The following is a 21,803-nucleotide window of genomic DNA, read 5'->3' on the forward strand; positions in this document are numbered from 1 at the left end:
GATACAAAGCAAGTGACCCAGCTATTAAAGATGAAGAGTTTTTCCAACAGAGGGAAATCAGCACCATCTAGTGGGTACCATCTGGCAGTCAATCGAGCAGAGAGAAACAAACATGAAAAACACCTGTATTCTGTAAAAGCTCTTTTTTTTTTTTTTTCATTAAAGCTGAAGCACTTTCAATGGCATTCAATGCTATGTCTCACACTACTCCAGAAAGAAAAAAAACAGCAGTGAGGAAGAGGCAGCTGCAATGTAGGAAACGCTGCAAAGAAAATGTTAAACAAGGAGACTGATCTGTGCTACCAGCTCCAATCCTTTACTCCAGTGGTCATCTTTTGCTTGTTAAATGCACTGTTAACCTCTGATTCAAATGAAATAACCGGGAAAAACTCATCCAGTTCAGCCAGATTTCACCCAGTTTCTAAATATAAGACAGGCAACGCTTATCTGACTCTTCTTGAGCAAATTTAGGTACCATGCTAGCAGCTGCACTGCAAAATATTAAACCTGATATAGGCGTACACCACAGAGTTAAACCAGGTTCTTTCCGCAGTTTTCTGGCCAGAGATAAAGAGTTCAGGCCTTGTGTCCAGCAATTTGGCTTGCTACAGGCTCTCTTTGCAGAAATGGGAGATAAAAGTCACCAGATCCTTCAAGGCCACACAAAGGTTTATCGTAGCCATAATTTGGAATCGCTTTGCTTACTCACTAAACACGTGCATGATGTCATGCTCCTTAGACCCTGTATTTACCCATCACTTTCCTCTTTTGTTTCCTTTGTCTTCCCTGTGACCCTCCCTTTAATTATATTAATAATAATTGGTGTATATATAGTATATATATAATTATAATATATAAATCTGATCTAAAATATATAAATAACTTGTTAGTGACTGCTGTGTGAAATTCTGAACAGTAAAACAGTAAGCAGCACAGGAATGGATAATTTTTAAGTAGAGAGTAAAATAAGGAAGGAGTCTCATCTTCTCTGCCTTCCTCGAAGTACTGAGAACATTTTTCCAGAGACACTGATGTCCCCATGCAAAACCTAGAGGACACTCCTGCATTGAGGGTCTAAATGCTCTTCTCAGGAGTAAAGCTTGGGAGAGCCTCTTGTGAGGCTGACTTAATCCAATTGGGACAGTCACCATTCTTTTGTTTGAATAACCCATTTTTTCAGTTCAGCAATCAAAAGAAAAAAGTGGTTAAGCCCAAACAAGTTGCTTCAGCTTTTGCCCCTTCGCAGAAATGAAAAAACTGGAAGGTATATTAATTTTGTATTAAAAAAAAATATTCTGCTTTACTAAAATGAAACAACATAAGAAAAAACAAGGAAATGAAGGGCTAGACCAAAAAAAAAAAATATCCCAAGACTCTATAAATAGCAAAGCAGTTAAAAAAACCAGAGGAATGGCTCCAATAGGATGGACAGACTATGGGACAGCCACCTATAACCCCTTCAGGCTATAATCTGCTGCTTCAAATCCCTGCTCAGATTCAAACCAAGGCAAGATTTGGAATTTGGTCTCTCACTTTCCCAGAAGAGAGTTTGAACCACGTGGCTGGAAGGCATTTGAGGTAGCTTTCCTTCACTCTCTCTGACTGTATCTGTTCCAATTGGTATTTAATGCTTTGAGAGAAAGACTATATGACTTATTAAACCAATGTTTCAGACATTTTTTCGGGAGGCAGGAGAAAACAGGGTGTTCTACTTTGCTCAACACAAGGGCTATTCATCAGCTAAAAGACTTAATAACTGGCTCCCTCATCCTGGAAAAGAAAAATTCTTTTGTAGTTGAAGCAGTTTGGTAAATTTTATTTGAATTAGTAAATACTTTGGGGATGACTGAAAGCAGGTTTTTCAGTGAATAAATGATTCACACTGAAAAATATCAGCTGAGCTGCAGTTGCAGAAGAACAGGATGCACTTATCTACTTGGCATACTTTTTTCTGGTTTACAAAGCTCATCTCCTTTGGTAGCATAGCACTGCTAGTGTGTAAAAATACAGCTTGCTTATCGGGGGGAAATGGTTCAATAACTTCTGGTCAGGGCATTGGGGTATACTTGCATCATCAAGAAACAGTTCTTTGTACCTGTAGTAGCTTTATATGGTTTCAGGCTTGCACAGAATTTGCCATGAATGAAACAACATGAGATGCTAAATGCAATGAAAAAAAGACAAATGAGGCTGTGGTTCAACACCAGCCTATTACTAGAGAGCCATCCATTTATTAGCAATGTAGCAGAAGAGAAAAGGTAGCTACTATGAGAGAAGAAAGGCTTCCATAACTAAGTGTGCGGAATATACTCAAAACTTTAGCGAAACACTGTTTTCTGCTGGGAATTTTTACTTACAAGGTATCTCTCGGTATCCACATTCCAAGGCATGAAAGTAGTTCATAAATTCCCTCACTGGTATTTTAAAGGTTTCAAACAGCCCCATGTCTTCAAAAAGCCTGTATGATACCTGAAAAAGAAACCAAACCACCATCCTCTAAAAATTAGATATAAACATAACTGTCAAATTACCCCATGAAAACCTGTATTCCTGATAGTATTTTCTCAAGTACATTTGATCCAGCTATACCTGCAGCTATTTGCATTTCCATATGGATGTGGTTACATAGCCAAACAGATGAGCTATTAGTCCTTCATTACACTTTTCCAGATGTCCTTTTTTTTCCTTTCAGGCATATGGATCCCCCAAATTTTGCAGGCACCTCAGGAACATCCACATATAAAGGAAGATACCCAGGGGTCTTCAGTGTTTTGGGAAAAATTTACCTACAAACTTCTCCAAGGAGCACCCATGACTAAAATCAGTTCCCAGGAAAAGGGGGAACAGATGAAGGAATAACAAAAGGAGAGGACCATTTGGATGCCATGCATTATTTCCTCTCCCTCTCCCCTACTTGGGAAGTGAAATGGCAAAAATGACTTCCATGGGATTTCAGAGGGAGGCAGCAAGCAGCTTAGGAAGCAAAGCTGCTCCAAGCATTCCTACACGGAAAGATGACTGTAGACACAGGAGAAGATCTACTGGAAGGGAGAATGTAATGGATCAATGAGGGGGGTGTTTGGTAGAGACGAGTGGGGTGCATAAGGAAGAGTGTGACCAGCAGGTCGAGGGAGGTTCTCGTCCTCTCTACTCTGCCCTGGTGAGGCCACATCTGGAGCACTGTGTCCAGTTCTGGGCTCCCCAGTTTAAGAAGAACAAGGAATTATTAGAGGGAGTTCAGTGTCAGGCTACAAAGATGATTAGAGGCCCAGAGCACCTTTCTTATGAGGAAAAACGGAAAGAACTGGGTCTGTTCAGCCTGGAGAAGAGAAGGCTGAGAGGGGATCTCATAAATGTTTATAAATATCTCAAGGGTAGATGTCAAGAGGATGGGACCAGACTCTTCAGTGGTGCCCAACAATAGGATGAGAGGCAACAGGCACAGACTGAAGCATAGGAGGTTTCATCTGAATATGAGAAGAAACTTCTTCTCAGTGAGGGTGCCAGAGCACTGGAACAGGCTGCCCAGAGAGGCTGTGGAGTCTCCTTCTCTGGAGACATTCAAAACCTGCTTGGACACCTTCCTGTGTGATCTGCTCCTGGTGAACCTGCTTTGGCAGGTGGGTTGGACTAGATGATCTCCAGAGGTCCCCTCCAATCCTAACCATTCTGTGATTCTGTGAAATGTAGACAGCAGCACCTACAAAATGGACGCTTTGGAAGACAAGTTTGAACTTCACATACAGAACAATGGGACAGTGTAAAATTGCTGCCTGACCTTTTCACTTCTTTCACAAATTGGATCCTGAAGCCTTTCAGCTTCTTTATTTATTTACTGCTGTTAGCTAAATTCTGTCCTTTTGATGCCATCTGTCTGGTAATGATGTGCCTAGAGCTAAGCAATTTGAAGCACATTTGGAATGATGAGTGCTATTCTGATAAGAAATTGCTACAAGTTATGTTTTGTGTTTTACTCCTCAATGTAAATCAAACAGCTATCCACACCTATTTCTTTCCCTAGATTGTGCATATAAATTGAGACCTGGGAGATGCATCTAAGGTTTAATAAACAGAAACTTCAAATGTCCTGCAACTGTGGATTTTTACAGTAAGAATAATAAAAAAGGACATGAATTTGCAGCCTCAATGATACTGCCTCCTTACTCCCACCTCCCCTTCTAGTCATTGCCTACCAGGAAAAATCTGCATGTGACCTCACTCTCTGGCAAAGCATTGCAACAGGCAGCGATACTGCAGAGACAGGTTGAGTGAGGTGTCTGACATGACTTGGGATGCCCCTCTAATGACAGGTATCTAACAGCTGGGGTTCTGCTGGTGGCCCCATCTCTTACCTCTGTTCCCATCATAACTGTATTAGTGTCACTAGCAATGCAGTTAGAAGAGTCATTGCTGGTGGTAATTTTGCTTTGTGGCCATGGATGTTGGCCCTAAAGCAAAAAGCTCTTTGTAGCAAAGGAACTAAGGAACTACTGAATTATATACAGTGCTTTGGAAGACACAAGCTTAGAATAAAAGGCAGGGCCTGTGGAAGGCAAAACTTCACTATCTGAAAACCCCATGGGAACCTCCTGCACAGAGGCAGAATGAAGAGAGTGACTTAATGCATAATTTGGATTAGAAACTGCATAGAATTCTGTTTATCTATCTGGAACTACAACTGAAATAAATCAGGCGGGATCCAAACTTTTAGCTACAGAGAGATGACGTATTTGACACTCTAGTCCTCAATCACTAAATGGTGAGCTTCATATTTCCAGCAACATATCCCTGGCTAAAAAGAGGAAGCATAAAGAAATATTGTTCTGCAGGATGAAATCTTACTGGTCTATACTACCAATACTGGACGGGTATCTTGAATACAGCATGTTCTAAAAGCGTGTTTTTCCTCCTCCTTGGACTGGAGGGCTGTGTGGAATTCCACAGCAGTTGAAAAGAAGTGAAGCTGCCTGTGATGGAAAGGAATGACAGCTCTTCTCCATGACCTGGAGTAAAATGGCATTATTTTCTGTGGTCATTAGAAAGCACAGCCAAGCAAGTCATTCAGACATTTTTGTAATATTTTCTTTCTGTTTCTCTTTCTTAACAAATGGGGAAGAGGAAGGGGTAAGGGCAGCTCAGAAAGAGGAAAAAAAGGGGCATTCAAGTCTTTCAGAAAGTCAAATAATTGAATTCTTTCATTAAAAGTAAACAAGTAAACAAAGCCCCAAATAAATAAACAAAACAAGCAAAACCAAACAACCCCACCAAAACCAAACCAACCAAACTAAAAAACCCCACAAAAAAACCCCAAACCAAACAAAACCACAATTGTGCAATTTTGTTTATCCATTTCTCTGGATTAACCGTTTTTACACACTTCTATATTTTAAAATTGTTGCTCCCCAAACCACATGCTGCTTCACGAGCCCCCGGCAGTGATGGTCCCAGGGGTCGAGCATGGGGTCCCAGCTGCCAGGGACAAGCCCAGGGAAACGCCGGCAGCTGCCAGGCACTTGGCAGTGGGTGCTCCATGCTGCCTCTATCCTCCTGCCCCCGTCTCCTGCTTGTCTCTGCAACCACTGCTAATGCCTGAATGAATTTTTTATAACTCAGATACTTCTGGTGGCGCTGCCAGAAAAAGGACAAATGCTTCCCCCAAATGATTCCTAATGGAAGGTTTTTTGGGGATGAGGATCGTTATTCACATGTCGCTCCTCTCCTGGGTGTTGCAGACACACACAGATGGGTCTTATCAGAGAACAAAAGGGTTCCCTAGCTTGGCGGTTCCCTACTCACTGTGTGCAGGAAACCCTCTTGCATTCCTTTTTTATTTCTTGCATTTGCTTTCTGCAAACGTGTGTTTTAAGTTGTTGGCACGTGGTCTCCAACTCTGACAAACATGACTCCTCACAAGGGCCACTATGACGATCCCGGGAATACCCCATCCCTCAAGGACAGATTTTCCCTCGTTCCCTTGTATCGTGGCTGCAGTCCCTCTCTGCAGGAGCTGTGACTGATGATGAGATGGTCAAACCTTCTGCTTGGCACCACCCATTGCAATGACGCTACTCTGTCTCAATGATGCTCGTGTACTGAGAGCACAAGAGCACCACCCGCATTTCACAGCTCTATGGGATCGGTAATAAAAGCCAGAGAGAGACCTTGACTTTAGTCTATTCTTTTTCACTTTATTTGCTTTCCAAAGCAAATGAGTTTCTCTTCCACAAATTTTCATTTTACAGGAGCTGTAAGAAGAGTGTTAAGTGTGACTGAAGATATTATCTAGCTTTATGGCCTGTTGTGAAGCATCAGCTCAGTTGGAGAGTTTTGCTGTTGCTTTCTGAAGAGAGACTTGTATGTAAATTCCCCTCTAACCCCTATTATGCATATTTGTTAGTGCTTTAGAGTGCTTTCCACTGTACTTTGCACAGATGCTTTTATGGCCGCTGACTAGTTTGGGATCTTTTTATATGTCTAAATCAATTTAACATTCCAAAAAGAAGAAACAGACATCTCAAGCAGCTTCCAAAATGCTAAGCCAGCATTTGCTTTATAAGCTGAATGCTTCCCTAGAGGCACGTGTCAACTCCGCTTTGTTCCATCTCATAAATTTAACATAGCAAGGCAAACATAGTTAATTCAGCTTTTTAATTTACTTATTTTTAATGGATGAGTCCATGTAATGGCAAAATACAGAGAATAAATTAGTAGAGCTTTTGTTTTCCTTTGTTTATAATATCCCAGAATTTAAAAATTATACAAGAAAAAGACAATACATTTGGCTGGAGAAAAAGATTTATTTATTTTAGCTGCCTTATTTCTGAAAATAATTTTCTTAGGAACATCTGAGCAGGTGGGAGAAAGACCTAAAAGAACTGTATTCCATGAACAAGGTTGAACTTGCTACATTCTGCTCTTAGGGAGTGGGAGTTATTACGAACAGCTGTTATAGAAAAAGTTGAATTTTGATCACAAATATTATTTATTAAACCTCTATTTTATTTCACAGGTCTCATTTTGTGGTGCTGCAAAATACATAATACGCTCAGAACCTGTGCAAAAAGCAGATGCTGGAAAACAGAGCGTGGAGCTTTACTGACAGTTGAGGGAGGCACAGAACTCCATACAACTTGGTAAAGAGATACCCATGTAAAACCAGAACAAATTTTGGCTCATCCAAACTGTTGTTTATACGTTTTTGAAAAAGCTCTGTTTTTTCTTATGTTTCATTTATCATTCTGTAATGTGCTTTGCTATTAGAAAACAACATGACCAATGATCTAGAAGAGCATTTTAATCTCACACTCATTATCTATCGCAAAATTGTCTCAATGATCACCAAACATCAAATTTATCTCAATATCCACATCCAGCCATAGTTTGCCTCTTTCTCTAAAATTAACCTAGAGAGCTGGCAGGCTGGTTAAACAGAGATGTTCCTTGCCAACCTACAGAAGAACAAAAAGCAGACCACAGAATAAATATGAATTCATGCTGTGGTTTTTCTGGTTCAACACCAGATAATTGAATGTAACTGAATAATAGTTAACCCCCAAGGAACCAAGATTTGATACAGCATTCTCTGGAGCTTGTTGCACTAAGATCTGCCTGACAAACAAACATCTGTCTTTGGGACAGGGGTGTTAATTGTCCCGCATTATACCAATTAATATAATCTCTTCTTTCTTGCACTCACCACTACATAATGCTTTGTAAAGTGATACTAAATCAGCCAGATGGCCTTGGGGTTTTTTCCTCCCATCCCTAAATATAATTACTTGCCTTTCTTGTTTAAGAAACCTCAATGCTTCTGTAAGAAAAAATGGCTGATTTGTCAGTGTGCCAGAAAAAGGGGCACAACAGAGCAGAAAGTTCAGCCAAGAGAGTGATTCTGCAAGTGACATCAATTGTGCTGGGTAGAGATGGGATGTGTCTGCATCTGCATTCAACTTACAGGAGGGAATGGAAAACCTATAGTTTAAAGAAAGACTAGTAAGCTCTTATATCCTGATTATTAGTAAATTAGTCTTCCTTGTGTAATAGTGAAACGAACTTACTAACAAAGTGCTGACTCTTTAAACATGAGGAAATATCAGGGCTATTTTTTTCCCCAGTTCCTTAAATCTTGCTGTCTTGCACAGCCTGACTGGAGTGTCCAGTATAAAAAAAGTACCTCCATCAACTGAGTATATTTACTCTTTAGCTCTCCCATGCTGAACCCCATGAGAAATTCTTTCACAAAGAACTCACAAAGGGGTGTCAGCACCTCCTGCAGATAGAAGAGAATATTCAGAAAGGTTTAAATAAACTCATTGGTGATGTTTGTTTTTTCATTTCACAATTTATATGTTAAAAAGCAGCAATTTAGAAGGAATGTAATGAGGAATTCATATTGTCAGCTTTGAATGAGGCAGCAGCAATCACAATTCAGTGGATGATCGGGTTATAAAGGTCATGGGTGTTAATATTACTTTGTCTGAATCTACCAGTAACCTAGAGAGTCATCACAGACAAGATAACCTTCCTACCTGACTGAGAATTCGACCACATTTCTTTCCGATTTTTTCCACCAAATCAAAGATTGGGAAGTTCCAACTATTTAGCTGCTCCATCAGGGGATCCAAGTTATCCATAATCAGAGGCTCAGGAGCAAGTATAGGCTTGTCCTATGCCAGAAATCAGAATAAAGAGAAATGTTAGTTCTGTGAAGCATCTCACGCTAACATTTATGCTCTTAAAAAATTAAAGTCATACTGGCATCATCTGTAAGCCGATGGTACTTTACTCAGCTCAGCAGAGATGTCCTCATTTCTACCAGCCCTGCAGCTAGTCACTCTCCTTCATAATTTGTTTCACTTGAATGAATAAAAATATATGAATATATGAAACATCAGTCTCTGAACCATGAGACACATTCATCCCTTCATTCATGGGAATCATTCATTCATTTCTAAGGGAGTCTGTCTTCTTCATTGTAAAATTTGCTGCAGTATAGATGAAAAAACGTTCAGCTTCAATTATACTTCTGCATCAGGACTCATTCATTATAATGTAACATGGCTAACCGAGCATGATTCAAGGGAAGACTCGTACTTCTTAAACTGAAACCTACTTGTTTTTTAAGGTTTGCAAATAAAAGACAGGTTGTGTCCTTCCTTTCACATTTCTCCCTGTATACTTCCCTTGAATTTCATTATTACTAAGAAACTGCAAACAAGTAAACACCAAAATATCTCAAGAAAAATGCCTTCTCTCAGTATATGCAATGTTCTTACGTTCAAGACATAGAACAACATCAGTAGCCCTCAGGCAAGTGAAAATTTATTTTAAAATAAGGACCACTGTAAATATTAGCCACAATTGCAAGGCCATGGAGAAGCTGGAGTGGCTGAACAGGAAGTCTATATATCATGCTGGTAGTCTGAGAAGATAACTTCTCTTCCTTCCAATCTACTCCCTTTAAAGGCAACACTAGCACTGAAGCCAAACATTTCAGAAGTGCCTCATGCCAGACCCATAAGCTTATATTTATTCATCAAAATAGTTGGTTAGTGTTTCACAAGTGGTCAAGGCTTAGTAGTTCTCACACATTTCAGTGGGTCCTTTCAATTCTTCATAGTCAGTCCTTCCTACTGCAAGTAGAAGTCTGATATAATTGTTGCTTAAAAACATGGTCACAGTCTTTACACAGCTCTAGGGGTTTTGGATTTTGTGTGTGTGTGTGAGCTTGGGGTTCCTGTTGTGTTGTTTTTTGTTGCTGTTGTTTTTCCCTAGTATCACTATACACTCAGTCTACTGTGCAAGTGGAACTTAATCAAGCTACCTCAGGCGGTATCAGCGGATGCAGAATGATGGTCTCAGGTGCGTATGTCCTACAGACGGATCCCTTCCGTGTCTGCTCTTTGGAGCAATCTGTCTCATCATCATTTTGTACAATATCGCTGCTATCACTGTTGTTGGTCTCATAGTCAGAAGTGGCTTGCGCAGGATCATCTAAAACACAAATCACAAAGCTTGTTGTGTGAACAGCAAGGATTGCATGAAAGTCATCCTGTGACCTTCTGAATAATAGCAACAGGATCTCTGACTCATAATACATATGTGCTGCTTGGCTGGGGCCAAAGGCAGACAATCTGTCCAAAGGCATTAAAGCATATACCCTGCAGAGTGTAAAACATGGGATCAGGGATTGGAGAGTGAGAAAAATTTTGAGGACCTTTATTTGAGCTGACTAGGTTAGATGAGGGAAACTGTATTTTCTTTATTTTTTAACTCTGTTCTTCATTAGCATTTTGCACATGTTGTACAAACAAAAAGGAAAGGAGCCTCAAAAGACAACTTGTATGGTCTCACCTACATACATTCTCCTTTTATGAGAAACAGGCATATCTGCCCTTTCAGTGAATTACTTTTAAAGAATGAGGAGTTTTTGATGGATGAAGAATTACCTGCTCTGTTCAGGGTGTGTGTGGTACCATCGCTTCTATCTAGTGTCCCATCACCAGCCTCTATTTGGTTATAGGGTCTCCCACAGCTGAAATACAACATCAAGAAACATGCACAATATAAAGAACAATGTGCGTTAGATAGTTTAACGTAACATGATTTCCTGCTGACAGCATAAGATTATGTCACACAGTGTTAACTATGGTACAGGGTGCTTTCTCAAGACAAAATTAGAGCAATGAGCTGAAGTTTTATTGGAAGTCAGGAATATAAAAGGACAAAAATACAAAAAGACTGTGGATTAACCGGCCAGTACCAATAAATTTGTGTAGCCAACAGGAAACCTATACCATGTGATTTCTTTTTCTAAATGAATTTTTTATTCTTTATCAGTACATAAACCCTCCCTAGTTTTGTATTAAAGCTGTACTACAAACATGAATTAAAATGATGAAAAATTGCCAGAGTGCCATATAATCTTATATAATGCAATCTGAACCCAGTCATGATGTGGATTTACTCTCCTTTTCTTGCTTCAAACTTAAATGCATTCCTCCCTAATACTGCAAAAAGGTATTTGCCATTACTTTTGTGACAACATACCAAGTACATCAGAACCAAGGGGCATTGTGGACAGAATGAGGGGAAGTGATCTGGCATCCAGACATTTAGCCATGAAACAAGAAGACATGAGTTTGCTTTATCATTCCCAGAACATAAAGATATTGTGGGAGGGATCACAACATCATGATCTTTCAATATGATTATCTCTTCCCTTTCATTAAAATACTTTATTCCTTGTTTGTGACTCCCTTTAAGCCCTAAATGTTAATTCAATACCAGCTGGAACAGTTCACATTACAATATCCCAATATGACTGAGCCTAGGACCTGAAGGAACAATGATATATCATCAAAAAATGAGGGAACTTCAAAAATCTGAAACCTCATTTAAGAGCTTTACATCAAATTTGTCCATGAAAAACTGTCCTTTTAACTTTTTTTCCTCTGGTTTGAGTCAGTATTTGTGGCATATCCTTTATATGTCAGGCTTTGCAAAGCATCTATTACACAAGTATTTTGATTGGTCTAATTTTGTAGTAGAAACTTTGCACCAATGTAAGTACACCATAAAAAAATTGGCTGAACTCCTATGCCTGATGGCTTTTGACTGGGTCATCCAAAACATTTTCTGGAGCTTGGTATGCCCTGCGAACATAATGAAATCCTGAAAGAATTTAAAATAAAAATACAAATCTGTATACAATGACACTTGTAGTGCATAGCAAACTGAATAAATCTTGTATCACTCTGGTTTATAAACCAGATGAAAAACTGTATTAATTTCTCTGTTCTGCATTCTCTGTGGTTTCCATAAGGCCAATGCTAACAAGCCAAAATTTAAAAGTAATAGAGAAAGAAAGCCTTTGATTGATTGTAACGCTACAAGGGCTTGCATCATTATGAGTGCACCTCTTTATTTCCAGAACATATGCAAACTCACACTGATTCAATATGTATGGTCCACATAAAACGCTATATTAAAAAAAAAATTCCTAAGTTGCCCTGTGTAACACTTGAAATCTGCTCTATGTCAGAAGTAAACATGCTCATGCAACTTTAACTCAATCCCTTTCATGCACAGGCATTACAACACAATATGCTTTCTGATCACAGGATTAAGATTTTTTCCACAGGATTCCTGCTTCATTCACTAAGCAGAATAAAAATGATTATTTACAACTTATTTTAACAGCATCGCCTGGTAAAATTGCTATCTTGATGCCCCTGTCTGGGTGGATCTGATTTAAAGCACTGAACCCATCAGGAGTTAATGTTCTCTCTTTTGTTGTTGGAGGAGGGATTGGTTTGGTGGTAGCAGAGGTTTGCTGACTTTGTATCATTTCCTAGCAGGGCAGGTTTTTTGGCAGTAAATGTAGGAGATTGCATACCATGAAAACTAGCAATCTACAATGTGAAAGCTCAAACATTACAAGATTTATTTCCAGTGTTTTTTAATGTAACTCTCTCAGCTTGTCTTAGCCATCTAATGTCCTTTTTTTTTTTTTTTTTTAAAATTGTGCTTACATTACTAAGGGGTACATTATTTATACGCTGCTGGTTCATCTTGTATCTGTGGATATGACATCTCTACATATGAATGGCTAGAAATATGACAGTGCTTATGATTTTTCAATGGACGTTAAAAGGACACTGACTTATTAACAGTTGATGCAAATTCTATTAACAGTCATTACATCATAATATTTTAAATAATGTGTTTGTTTCAAACAATCAACAAAGCCTATGTGCTGGCAATGTAACTATTTGTATTGCTTATGCAGTCCAAGCATTTGAAAACAAGGAAATTAAGAACCTAAATGTATTATTCAACCTACGTAGATCACATAAGACAGTAGCAGCATAAAAGCTAATGAGCATTTTACCAATGAGTACATTAAAATCAAAGTCTACACATAACAAGAAAATATCTTTCATTGGCATCCAAAACAATCTTACATGGATTACTTTTTTCGACATTTTTTTATGCAATTCTTAACTGTTCTCTTTAATGGAAGGCTTCCAGTGATAATTGTTACTAGTTGTTACTACTAATATTTTGTTGAAGCAGTAATAAAGGCACAGTTTAATCAGACAGCAGCACATTTATGGTATATTTCTTATGTGTAATACAGTTTTCTTTTCAAATTAATCAGTGCCAAGTCCCTGTCTTGCAATACCTTTGAAAAACTTTGAAAGGCACTTGGTTTCTATTTAGCCCCCTAATTATGCCTTAAAAGCCCACCAGGACTCTAGGCCGAACTCCAGTGAGTATCACTCCCTTGAGTAAACTCAGAATCTCAGTTTTGACTTTCTCACACCCACTTCCAAGCCCTGCACCTCGCATATCGAGACACATCTGAAGTCATGCAACTGACACCAGAAACTAAAAACTGTTTCCAAAGATAGTCAAGCATTTAACCCATCACATTGATTTGATGTGCTTTTTGCTCTCTAGCCAACAATCACAAGTCACTACTGTGACCAAAAGTAACATCTAATGAGCAAGGTAACCTTGAAACTGCACTGGAACAGGATTCTAAATACCAGTGTTTCCCACTATGCTGAACTGGACACATACTGCAAACTGCAATAATCTAACTTAGCAACTGAATCCTCTTCAAGAAGATAAACAGAACAACTTTTTTTCTAAAATGCTGATTTTGCAGAGCAGGCCTGCGTTATCTAATAATGGGCTACTTTAAAGCATGAAATTAACCTGTGTTACTGTAACTCTCTGCAGGAGGAAGAACTCTGCTGCAGCTCGTTTCCGAAAAAAATCCCAGTGCTACATAATCCGACTTTGCCATAGGGAGGGCAGGATCCACTCCTTCTGAGAGCGAGAACTGAAAATGATATAGTCTTCAGGCACTGTTGGAACACCTTTATCAGAAGGCTACAGGCCAGCAGTTTTTAATCCTTAGCAGTCAGATTTTTCTATCAAACATCAGGTGCCTCTTGTGAAAGGCTTGGCCCATGACCTGAAAGTGACTACTCGTGTTAAAGGCATGAGAAGCTGTTAACATGAAATCCAACATTTGAATCTGCAAGGTATTGACAAAGAATTTATTTATGAATCAGACTGCACATCTGACATGAGTAAAAGCTGTAAATTTAACTAAACATCTTGCACATTAAAGCATTTTGCAGCATCAATCTACACAGTTACTCGTGTACTATCAACTGCTTAGATATGGTGAAATATCAATACACAATACAATGACAAATCACAAAAACTTTCATGTGGGCCAAAAGAGATTGTTTGCAAGAACAATGTGAAAGGATTCCAACGCATATCAAATTATTATCTTACCTGCGGCAGATGACAGAGGGGCTGATAATAGGATCTGACAGGCTAGGTGCACTCTGAGTGGCAGTTAAGACTTTGTGTGGCTTTAAGCCTTGCTTGGTGTCAGTATCTGTAGAGTCTGGAAATGATGCGGAAGTTGACTTTCCAGTAGGACTTGTGGCAGGCGTCCCCTGAATCGGTGAATGGCACGGGGAGGTGAGAGGTGAGATATTTTGCGGGACACCTGGCAAAAGAAGAGAAGAGTCTTGTCAATTAGCAGAAGTGGCAGATGGTTATATGAGTTCACTGGGCAGAAACAGTCCTCTCGAGATGCGCAGGTACCAGCACAGCTTCCAAAAGGAAAGAGAAAACCCTCCTCCACTCTGAGCCAAGCCCACGGGTGTCACAGAGAGATGAAACTCCATTAATATCAGCCACTTCTACATGCTGAAGATCTGGCCCAAAATATGAAACGTATTCTCCCTGTTGAGTAGGATGCACTAACTGACAGGCATGAAATCAAAGGCATGCATTAGTGGCACGATTATGGGTATCAACATGTCCTAGCAATCGACAGAGACACCAAACTCCAAACAGGCAGTTCCCAGACCCATATCCAATTTCTTGTTGCTTCGCTGTCTCCATCTGTAAAGCAGGAACAAGAAAGGCTTACACACATTCCCAACAAATTTGAATTTCGACATGTGTGAAGACTAGAAATAAACAAAAAAAGTGCAATATTTAGTAGTCATACATTACAGAAATACAAAATACTGCACTTATTGTGCCATGCCTCCATCTTGTGCAGCTTGAGTTTAGTTTTCAATATCTGCTGCTCACTATGGGAGACTTGTGACCATCACCTGTACATGGTATTCTACTCCTGAGCTAGTGTATGAGAAACCGCCAAGATCCACACATAAGAACACTGGCAAGACGTATTTCTCTCTGTCCCCAACTCTGTCTAAGCAACACTGCCAAGATGAAATTCATCAGCCAGTACAGCGTTTGAGACGAAGTTCCCCTTTCTCTTTGAATCCACTTTATGTTTTCTAGTCTCAGACAAAAAGGTCCCATTCACAATATAGTGCAGGGGGGCAAAGAGAATCTAAAAAGGAAATGCAAGTAAATTGACTTAACCTCCTGAGCTTTGTTCTGAAGTTTGTAGGAACTCAGCCCTAGTTCACTTACCATGTTCATCTTCAAAGCCAAATGACATAAAGAGCTTGGGAATTTTAACTGGTTCTATGTTTGAACTGTGCCCAGTATCTAAAATGCAGTTCAGACACAAAAATTATCTTAGAATAAGGCACTATGTTGATCTAAGTTTATGAAATAAAAACCTTGCAGTATATATGTGTACGGTTCCAGTGGTTTTTCCTGATAACAACTTACTGTGATATGAGGTTAAAGTATTATTTACTGTTGACAATCCAAGAGTCAAAAATAATCTCTGACAGTTACTACACTATAATTTTGAGATATCCAGCATCTCCTACATTTTGATAAGGGTATTTCTTCAGCAAACATGTGGTATGTATTACCGTGTTAATTCAATAACTGCAACTAGGATATTATGCTATTCTTGAGATCAGAAACCTACAGCCTATAGAATAATTAAAAAGTTATCAGATGGCCATGACATATGGAAATTGCTTTAAAATACAGAAAGCCTCTGTTTCACATTTACTGATCCATTGAGATGCCTGCTTTCCATATAACAAAAATATGTCTTTAAAAACATATTAGTTGCACAGGGGATTGAGTTGGATTATTATCTATCTTGGAGCTATATTTTACCAGGTAATCTTTGTGACCATTAGAGAATACAATATATATGGTCATCTATCAGTAATTTAAAGCAAGCCTGGGAATTTAAACAGCAATTTTCACAATACTGTTTCTAATGACATCTGACTTCCTACTGCTAGTTTGGGCTTCTATCTCTCAAAATATTTTTGGTTATGTTTGTTTTAGAAGAGCAATTTGCCAGGGCAAGTAACCAAAAATAAATTTACTAGGAAAATGCAAACCTACTTTCAACAATTAGACATTTCACCACTTATTAGAAAAAGCAAGAGAAAACATATCTTGCTACAGCAAGGAATTTTGAACAATCAGCATAAAAGAAAATGAACAATACAGGGAGAATTTTCAAGTTCATCCATCTGCTTAGGGCCTCCAGAAATTTTACACACGTGCTATGTTGAAGAAGTAAAACAGTAACTTCAATGTGATGTGAAATTACATATGAAAACACTTGAGTTTACCTCAGAATTTTGCCAAAATAGGTATAGCTAGAAGTATATTAAAATCCTAATTCTTTATGTATAATTAAAGACACGTTTTGTAAATTTAGAGATTTACAGATTTCTCTAGATTAATTTCTATGAAGAATTATTATATATTGCCCATGGAGCTAGCATATAAAAGTCTAATTTGTATTAACTAATGTAAATTGATGCAATTCTTTAGTTGGAACACAAAATCAAATTACAATTAAAAGTACATTTTTGCAAACAGTCTAAACCATCAAAATATCAGTCTTCTACATAAAATGCTAAGCCAAAATTTTTACTCATGTGAATCAGTGCCCCTAGGGATTCCTTGTGATGGAGCGGAGCTCTCTCTTCATCATTGGGGAGCTCGTGCTGTTGGCCAACAGAGATGACTATTAACACTTTCTGGAAGCAGAAGAGACTAACTGTAAACCTAACTGATAGGGTTGGTAAGTGTCATTTTCAGTGTATAAAAATTACACACACAGACAATCCCCCTTTTCAACTTAATGGGTTAATCTCTGAAAATCACAGGTTCACGTTGGATTTATTTTTTTCGAAAACAAATGCCTGGATTCTTAATACTATATCTCCCATCATTTTCCAGTTTCAATTCTATTCATTTGCCTATGTGCCTATTATCTTTTAAGATAATATTGTGTTACTTAATACTGTGGTATAACAAAGCAGTTTCTGTAAAAGAGGAGATTAAATAAACTCTTCAGTTTGAAAAGGAGATGAGATGTGACAGTGCTAGATATGCAGAATAATTGTGCAGTCATATCTTCAAAGTCATCTCTTAAGTTTCAGTTCTCTGACTTTTCCAATGTCAGGCCTCAGGCACCTATCAATTTCCATCTGATGTCTGGGTGGTCAATATCTTCAAATAACATTGTCTCAACATTATCCCATGTTTGGAAAAAAAAAATCACCCAAACAGGTGATTTAAAAAAGGAAGGCCTTGTGATCATTTTTAATTACAGGTTAGAGCATGGCCAAACATTACTTATCCTGCATTTGTACAGGGATGAGAACCACATTACTGTGAACTAAGACTGATCCATGGCTGTCATAGTCCATATTTCATTATCAAATAAGAAGACACCTTCTTAACTTCTTTTCCTCAGTTAAAACAGGAGTAGTTTCTTTAAAGGCTATACTTACTGAGTAAAACTCCCCCATATTTCTCATCTCTAATATGCAGTAAGAACTAGCTGGACTTTCTCAATAACGAATATACAGAGATAGACCTCTGAGTTACAATGGCTGTGTCTTGGATATGTTTGCTTAAGAAAGGTCAGTTGCTGCCTACAGCTCTGAATGGCATTATGGAGACTGTGCTTCAAGAAATCTCAGGCAAAATACATAGACAGTTAATTTAACTAATGTTATAGAAAACACTGTTCTTAGCCCATTTGTAGTCAAGGGAACTACATGAATATAAATCACAACATGATTTAGTATCACATCTGCCACATCATGTCATGACTAAACTCTATAAATCATAAAAGTCAAAACATTTTCAGTGGCATCACTATGAGCTATAATATTTTAAGCCACTGTTGAGTTTTCTTTTCAACAAAGGAAATAATTATATTTATATTGATGGAAAAATAAGAAAAGACACAGATTGGATAGAGACCAAAAGCAGCTGCACGTGCTAGTCACAGGCAAGCAGCTGAGCAAGACTGATGGAGCCACAGACATCCACTCACCTTGCCGGCTCTGCCTTTTGGCATTCAGGTGGTTGGTAGAAGACATAGCGTAGGAGGTGGAGAAGGACCTGCTCTTTGTGATTGTCATCAGAATTGAACTGTTCCAAGAATCAGCGCTGCAAAAACAGAGAACAAACAAACATCGTTCGAGACAGCAGAAAGCCTAAATGGCAGCTCTTAAGAAGTTACAAGCCACAGCAAGACGTATGTGATACTGGGACAGCACAAAATCTGACGAGGACAACAGCATCTATCTGCTGGATGAACTGCTATTTGTGAGGCACTCAGTATTGTATTCTGTAAAAATATTTATAATGCAGATACTCTAAAGCCGGACTTCCTTCAGTGCTGAGGCTTTTTCACTTTATTTATATGAAGACATCTTCATTATGTGGTTCTGACAGTACAAAGAGGCTCAAAAACTGACTTGAAATCAAGGCAAATCTATAGTCTGTTTTAACTCCTCCTTACAACAGTCCAAAGTTCTCAGTGTAAATGAAAAGTCATCCTCCTTGACTCCTCTGCTACCCATGCCAGGCAGATACCCAGTATCACTTTGGGTACCAGAGGAGCTCATTGGGAGACTGGAAGAGGCTCGGAAGAGCCCTGTATTGCTCTTGCTGGTGGCGTGCCTCTTCTCTGGGCAAAGTGCTGCATGCTCTAGCCAATTCAAACACATGCTGCATCTCAAAAAAAAATAATCCTGTTGACAGACCCTCAAGACATTGGTCACTGATCCAAGAGAAACTCAGTCGAGGAAAATAGGGTGCATGTGTCTGTGTGTGTGGGGAACACATGCCTGTCCTTTACAGCAGAAGGGCACGTGCTTTTATATATTTATAATTTCTGCGTACCAGAAATGGCCAAACAGTTCTGTAAAGCAGAACTGTATTTATCATTGTTTTCCTGAATGACACTCGTCAAATGTCAGCTTCTTACAAGGTCACATCATTCATTCTTATCATGAGGCCTATGACTTCTCTGGACAGATCCATTAGGCTGTTCAGGCTCCCCATTTCTCCTCATAGTCTTACATCCAAGTGATGAGATGACATGCAAGGCAGAAGATAGCCTTTTAAAGCACTCTAGCCCCAGCTGAACTTGATAAAGCAAGACAAAAACAACCAACTTGAAAAAAACAAAGTGTTCTGGAAAAAAAAAGCACGTAACCTTGTCTTAGTTCTACAAACACCTTATTGTTTTGGAAGAGCAAGCACTATATTAAAAAATATTAGCTGGGTGTCTTTGTTGGCCCAAATTCCTATAATCCATGATGAAGTGAGACAAAGAAAGAGTCCAGCTGTTTCTCAAATTATTTTGTTTGTTTTGTTTTGTGGGTTTGCTTCTTAATTGACAGGAAGAATATAACACATTGGGCCACTGTAAAGTAAACCAAAACCAAACCAAACCATAATCCCCAAACCACATCCTTTGACTTCTTAAGGAAGAACCACTGGATATGTACGTGACTGAGGGAAGGAATATGGAAACTCTATTACTTTTCCCAAATTATTTGAAGCTATAAGAGGACCACATCTTACCAGTTCAGTGACATGTGGACAGAAGAATGCAGGTTTACTAATCTTAAACAAAGACTGAAGGGGATTTTTGCAAATATTTGATTACAGAGATCTAGAGGTACTGTCCGAGAATGTGAGGAACATGTTTTAACTGAAGAATCTGCCACAGGGTAATTCCAGAGTCATTTCCCCTCTCCTATCCTTCAAGCCATGAAATGCTCCTTTCTCTGTGACCTGTGGCCCGCTTGAATTATGTACAGGGAAAGTGGCAGATAATCAAGATTTTTTTTCTCCTTCAGTTCAAAATTATTTTCCTTGAAAGCAAAGCTGTATTGGTCTGCCAAAATTTTTAAAGTCAGACTTATAGGATTCATTTTTCCCCTATCTGGAATACACGTTGTTTCTCCTACTGTAAAATAAGAATGGCAAACAGTAGGCTGGGAGGCTTGACAGAGCTATAATTATACAATTGGCGACATGAATATAGGAAGAATGGATAGCCTGCTTAGTTGGCTCATCATGTAGAGTTATATAACAACGGTAGAACAAGACCAACAATAATATTTAATTGCTCTCCTTCTCCCTCTGATTCCCATCTTAGGATGCTTACATACTATGTGAGAGTCTCGGATCAACAGCGTAAATCAAATGCAGCCTGGGAACCAAAGGCTGGTGACTGAATAACATTTCCATTTGGTTATAACTTCTTCATATTTACTTTTATGGATATATATGGGACTCCTCACAAAGTGAACTTTGGCTAACCGTGTATTTTTCTTGCACCAGACACTTGGTGTGTACTCTGCAGGCTGCCTTGAGCACCTATGCTCCCTGCACAAGAGCCTCCTCTATGGGAAAGGTTTACGTGTCTGGAAGAAAGGGCGACCAAAGCAGCTGTCCGGGGCTGCATTCACCCAAGCTATCCAACAGCAAACTCTAGGGATGTTGGGGCTTTTCAGGTTCTACCTTTTTCTCCACTACTGGCACCAAACTTTGAACTGCAGAAAAAACTTTTGAGCCTTCTGATATCATGGCTCTGAATTCTCTTTATTGAATTTGGTGCTTTTGCTCTGCTCTTCCTTCCCCCATAGCAAAGCATGTCTCCACACTCCTCCTCTCCAAGATCACGGCCCTTGCTGAAGTGGGGAGGGGACCTGAAATTTGTTCTCATAGAGTGGCACCATAACTACCACACTGGAAAACTGGCTGCCCTCCACCCTTCCTTTGAAGGCTCTGCTCCTTTCTGACTAGAATAGAAAAATATTCACGGAACCAGAAAGGAGAAAATCCTGTTCAAACAGCTATGAAACATACCATAGTTAACAGTGCCTGGGACCCAAGCCTCTCTTCTCACAGAGAAGCACCCTTACCACAAGACTAAGAGCCATTCAGCTCCTTGTTTCACTGGTTGCTACTGGATTATCTGCCACAGCCCTCGTGAGGGGCCAAATGCAACTCACCTCAGGCTTTCTCATAGCATGGAAGTCCCAAAATGTGAGGTGCCTAGGTCTGAATACCCTCAGGCAGAGAAGAAACTTTATTAAGGTAGCTCTCTGCAAATACTCTAAAACAGTCAGCTGCTGGCTGTAAGCAGGTGAGCAGACACAACCTCTCTCCCTGTCATGGGAGGCCTATGTATTTCATGATACTGGCTCAAGTATCAGGCTCTGGGAAACAGAGAATGGGTAAGAGTGAGCAGGGAATACCTAACTGATATAGTAAATCGTAAGGGAATATAGCCAGAAAAAAAACCCTGTCTCTTGTGCTTCTGGGTAACTTTGAAAGACTTTGACGGACATGCTTTAGGAAATTGGAACTAAACTTCTATTTGGGCACAAAATTGAGTAGGTAGGTACCTCAGCCTACGCAAACCTCTTTGTAGATCTAGTCTTCTGTTTCTACAACACTATATGAAGGTAACATTGCGTTATGTCACAGACTCTTTTTAGTGTACAATTCCTCCAGAGATTTTGCTGAAATCCATTTCAAGGCTT

The 21,803-nt window shown here is 39.2% G+C and overlaps 1 protein-coding gene across 1 annotated transcript in view; it reads right to left on the minus strand.

Annotated features, from left to right (window-relative positions):
* Positions 1–21,803, minus strand: part of PDE3A (phosphodiesterase 3A) — a gene marked incomplete at both ends in the record, with an annotated part of 257,863 nt that overhangs the window by 16,076 nt on the left and 219,984 nt on the right. Inside the window, 6 exons of the mRNA XM_080363582.1 lie at positions 2,358–2,469; positions 8,529–8,666; positions 9,824–9,993; positions 10,449–10,534; positions 14,320–14,539; positions 18,290–18,405. Of these exons, the coding sequence (XP_080219708.1) occupies positions 2,358–2,469; positions 8,529–8,666; positions 9,824–9,993; positions 10,449–10,534; positions 14,320–14,539; positions 18,290–18,405 (842 nt within the window). The remainder of the gene's footprint in view (positions 1–2,357; positions 2,470–8,528; positions 8,667–9,823; positions 9,994–10,448; positions 10,535–14,319; positions 14,540–18,289; positions 18,406–21,803) is intronic.

This window comes from Nesoenas mayeri (assembly GCF_963082525.1).
Source record: "Nesoenas mayeri genome assembly, chromosome: 1".
In the NCBI taxonomy this organism is placed as follows: Eukaryota; Metazoa; Chordata; class Aves; order Columbiformes; family Columbidae; genus Nesoenas; species Nesoenas mayeri.